Genomic DNA, 4,532 nt, shown 5'->3' on the forward strand with positions numbered 1-4,532 from the left:
GTTAATGCAAATAAATTTTGTGTTTGTATGCCTAGATGCCTTTGAGGATTATGAAAATATATTGAGTTATATCATAAAGTGTTACACTTAATTTATACACAATGGCAATGAAGATCTTTTTGCAAAACACGAGATAAACATAATATATCTTTTAAATGTCCTTAGAATAGTTAATTTTACAATATAGAAAAATGTTGATGTAATATTGGACAACTTGAACAATCAATATGTTTTCTAAAATAACTTTATCAAAATATTATACATGAAACTTTGCGAACACATTGTTAGGATATAACAAATTTGTTTCTAATGTTTTATGAATAAATTAGATGGAAATCTCTGATTAAAATAATCTATTTCTAAAATCTCAAGGTCACTCTTTAAATGCAAAAATTGGGAACGCATTTGTTAGGCTATAACAAATGCGTTCCCAATTTTTGCATACTAAAGGAGAATTTAGAGGATAATTAAGATCAATTTGAAACTAAACCAATTTATAATGTTACAGATGCCCATCCCGAAGACCGATCACGAATTATGTAGTATCGGTGGGTTGTATTCGGGATGGTCATGCCTCTGGGTAATTTAAGTCGGAACCTGTCATTTCCTTCTCTTAAAATGACTTCACCGTTTGGTGTCATCAAAAGAATTTCGAATTTACGATTTTTGGGTAGCCTATCAATTCTGGTTTTTTTAGCTTGAATTTGTGGTGGACGACAGGGTCGAGCAAAGCCTGACGTTCGTGGTTGGCTAGGCAAAATCTTGTCTATCACAACAACACGTGAGGTGCTCGGTGTTGGATCAGATGTACAAGATTTTTCCTGAGCCTGGCTTTTGACGATTATTGATGGTCTTTCAAATGACTGAGGATTGGTAGCGACAGGTTTGCTGCTAATAATTTTAGGTTGAGTGGGTACCATCCTGCTTTTCCCCTTAGTGTGGAGGCTGCACACATTAGCATCAGAAAAGCAGGACTTTTCACAACGCTCACCTTTTTTCACCCCTTTTTGGAAAATATAAGAACATTGTGGCTTGGGCTTAAATGCAGCTCGTCTTTTGGCCATGAGTTTTACCAATTTTTCAGAAGGGTTTGAATGGGGGGGAAGGGATTCTTTTGAGGATTCAGTTTTAGTAAAGAGTTTTCTAACAACGGTGGGTGCAGCAGGGAGGGATTTGGGTGGGGGGTTTGGAATGGTAATTTCAGGAGAATCTATGTCAGGCATTTGGTTCGAGGAGGAATTTAAATTAGGAAGAGTTAGGCTATGTGGTTGAGGTTTTGGAGATGGCTTACGTTTGGGAGTGGATGGCTTTTCTGGAGATTTAATAGGAGATAGCAAGGAGAGAATTATGGGAGAGAGAAGCATGGATAGAGGGGACTTAATTGTTTGATTTTTGGGCGATGACGTAGAAGAAGAGGACGAGGACGATGAAGAAGACGAGGAAGATGATGACGAAGAAGAAGAAGAGGAAGACGATGAATCAGACCGTTTCTTCGACGAAGTGTTACCAGAAGAAGGTTTCTTCAATCTATCTTCAAACAAAGCAGAAGAAGATCCTGGCTGCGAAAGAGTCTTGGCGGCAAGGGAAGATTGAGTTGATATTGTAGTTGTTTTCTTTGCATCGTCAGACAAAGCAGATGAAGAGGATCCCGGCTGCGACAGAGTCTTGCCTGGCTGCGAAAGAGTCTTGGCGGCAGATGAAGAGGATCCCGGCTGCGACAGAGTCTTGTTGACCAGGGTTTCAGAAGGAGTTGATGATTTCATCTTCTTAACACCTCCAGTCAACGCCTCCTGAAGTTTAGATCTCTTCATGCCTGCCACTGGCTTCATTGGCTTGGTAGTCTTTCTTAAGCAGGGGTCCATGGCTTTTCTGCAGGCTGGCAACAGAATGATGTTATTAACCAATATGCTCTCTCATTTATACCCACCCTAAGTGGTGGGGGATATAGATAGACAGAGTGGGGGAAGATTTGAGTGTGGTAAAGAGGTGGGGGAATAAGTACATCTAAAAGGAGGAGTTGCATGTGGGCAGAGAAACTATTTTAAAGATAAAGTTTCAAACAACCAATAATACAAGTAGGTCAAGGTCATTAGTTATTTAAAAAAAAACATGCAAAGATTCAAACCACTAACACCAAGTCACAACTACTAAAGCAAATTATCTAGCAAGAAAGACTAAACAGTACATGCATGAAGAACTTTTAGACATATAACATAGGCAAGGGCTTGAAAGGAGCAGCTTGGGTTTACCATTGCTGTATGTTAAGGAAGGGTAGAAATGGGACTTGGTTTGACCACTGTCGCATGTTCAGGAAGGATTTAAATACAACTTGGTTTGACCACTGTTGTATGTAAAGGATGGATAGAAATGCAACTTGGTTTGACCACTGTCGCATGTTCAGGAAGGATTTAAATACAACTTGGTTTGACCACTGTTGTATGTAAAGGATGGATAGAAATGCAACTTGGTTTGACCACTGTCGCATGTTCAGGAAGGATTTAAATACAACTTGGTTTGACCACTGTTGTATGTAAAGGATGGATAGAAATGCAACTTGGTTTGACCACTGTCGCATGTTCAGGAAGGATTTAAATACAACTTGGTTTGACCACTGTTGTATGTAAAGGATGGATAGAAATGCAACTTGGTTTGACCACTGTCGCATGTTCAGGAAGGATTTAAATACAACTTGGTTTGACCACTGTTGTATGTAAAGGATGGATAGAAATGCAACTTGGTTTGACCACTGTCGCATGTTCAGGAAGGATTTAAATACAACTTGGTTTGACCACTGTTGTATGTAAAGGATGGATAGAAATGCAACTTGGTTTGACCACTGTCGCATGTTCAGGAAGGATTTAAATACAACTTGGTTTGACCACTGTTGTATGTAAAGGATGGATAGAAATGCAACTTGGTTTGACCACTGTCGCATGTTCAGGAAGGATTTAAATACAACTTGGTTTGACCACTGTTGTATGTAAAGGATGGATAGAAATGCAACTTGGTTTGACCACTGTCGCATGATAAAGATTCATTCAAACCCTAGATAGACAAGGGTTTGAAAGGAGACAGAACATGATGTGTACCGTGCGAGTACACAAGATGTAGTGAGGTTTGAAAGAGATTCAACTAGTTTTGTGCGCTCTGGTGGGGGGTTGGACTAAGTGGAGGCGTGGTCTACTCAGCCAATCACAGGACAGGTAGCGTAGTGGGGACGGGGCTTGCTGGAGGCGTGGTCTACCCACCCAATCAAAGGATATGAGGTGTAGTGGGGGACTAGCAAGAGCAGCCATTAATTATTAATATTTATTTTGATATTAATATTATTTGAAAGATAGCGGAATAGCCGTTTTAATAATCCAAAACAAGATACGTGATTTTATAATACTTATGGAGATGCAAATTACAATTTAAAATATATTTTTTGGCTTAAGAATGTTCAATAATACAAGAAACAATAAGAACGAGATATGAAGTAAATTAAATTATTAACCGAGCTAAGTAAAATAAACACATAACAATCGTAGCATTTTACAAATACTATTAACTAAAATATATTTAGTTGTACATGTATTTTTTAAGGAAAGATTACAAAGAGATAGAAACCATCTGAACTATGCGTAAACTAAGATTTTTCAAATAATTACCTGTAGTAAATCAGGAATACTCCGTGTTTCAAGTAAAGCTGCGTTAGTTAACTCTAGAAGAAAAAAAAACACATTAAGCAATTAAGTATTAGAACCATTTTATATGTTTATTTTGAGAAGAACAAATCATATGTTAAGAAAATCGTATAAAAAACAACCAATTTAATCGAGCTATATTTTAATAAAGTCAGCAACTGACTATGAGAAGTACCTTGATTAATATTATAATTTAAGAGCATAACAAAAAGTGAAACAATTCATGTACGTGAGAAAGCAATTTGAGATAAAAGAACAAAGAATAATTTAATATAAATACTATTAACTAAAATATATTTAGTTGTACATGTATTTTTTAAGGAAAGATTACAAAGAGATAGAAACCATCTGAACTATGCGTAAACTAAGATTTTTCAAATAATTACCTGTAGTAAATCAGGAATACTCCGTGTTTCAAGTAAAGCTGCGTTAGTTAACTCTAGAAGAAAAAAAAACACATTAAGCAATTAAGTATTAGAACCATTTTATATGTTTATTTTGAGAAGAACAAATCATATGTTAAGAAAATCGTATAAAAAACAACCAATTTAATCGAGCTATATTTTAATAAAGTCAGCAACTGACTATGAGAAGTACCTTGATTAATATTATAATTTAAGAGCGTAACAAAAAGTGAAACAATTCATGTACGTGAGAAAGCAATTTGAGATAAAAGAACAAAGAATAATTTAATATAAATACTATTAACTAAAATATATTTAGTTGTACATGTATTTTTTAAGGAAAGATTACAAAGAGATAGAAACCATCTGAACTATGCGTAAACTAAGATTTTTCAAATAATTACCTGTAGTAAATCAGGAATACTCCGTGTTTCAAGTAAAG

The 4,532-nt window shown here is 35.9% G+C and overlaps 1 protein-coding gene across 1 annotated transcript; it reads right to left on the minus strand.

The window, feature by feature from the left end:
- Nucleotides 1-494: 494 nt before the first annotated feature.
- Nucleotides 495-3,705, minus strand: LOC128982472 (uncharacterized protein DDB_G0271670-like). The gene is made up of 2 exons (XM_054401433.1): nucleotides 3,651-3,705; nucleotides 495-1,876 (listed from the first exon to the last, which is right to left on the minus strand). Exon 2 carries the CDS (start codon nucleotides 1,860-1,862, stop codon nucleotides 495-497), a length of 1,368 nt encoding a protein of 455 aa, XP_054257408.1. The 5' UTR covers nucleotides 1,863-1,876; nucleotides 3,651-3,705.
- Nucleotides 3,706-4,532: the final 827 nt, after the last annotated feature.

This window comes from Macrosteles quadrilineatus, unplaced genomic scaffold, assembly GCF_028750875.1.
Source record: "Macrosteles quadrilineatus isolate MER2022 unplaced genomic scaffold, UCM_ALF_1.0 Scaffold_370__1_contigs__length_84280, whole genome shotgun sequence".
NCBI classification, from domain to species: domain Eukaryota; kingdom Metazoa; phylum Arthropoda; class Insecta; order Hemiptera; family Cicadellidae; genus Macrosteles; species Macrosteles quadrilineatus.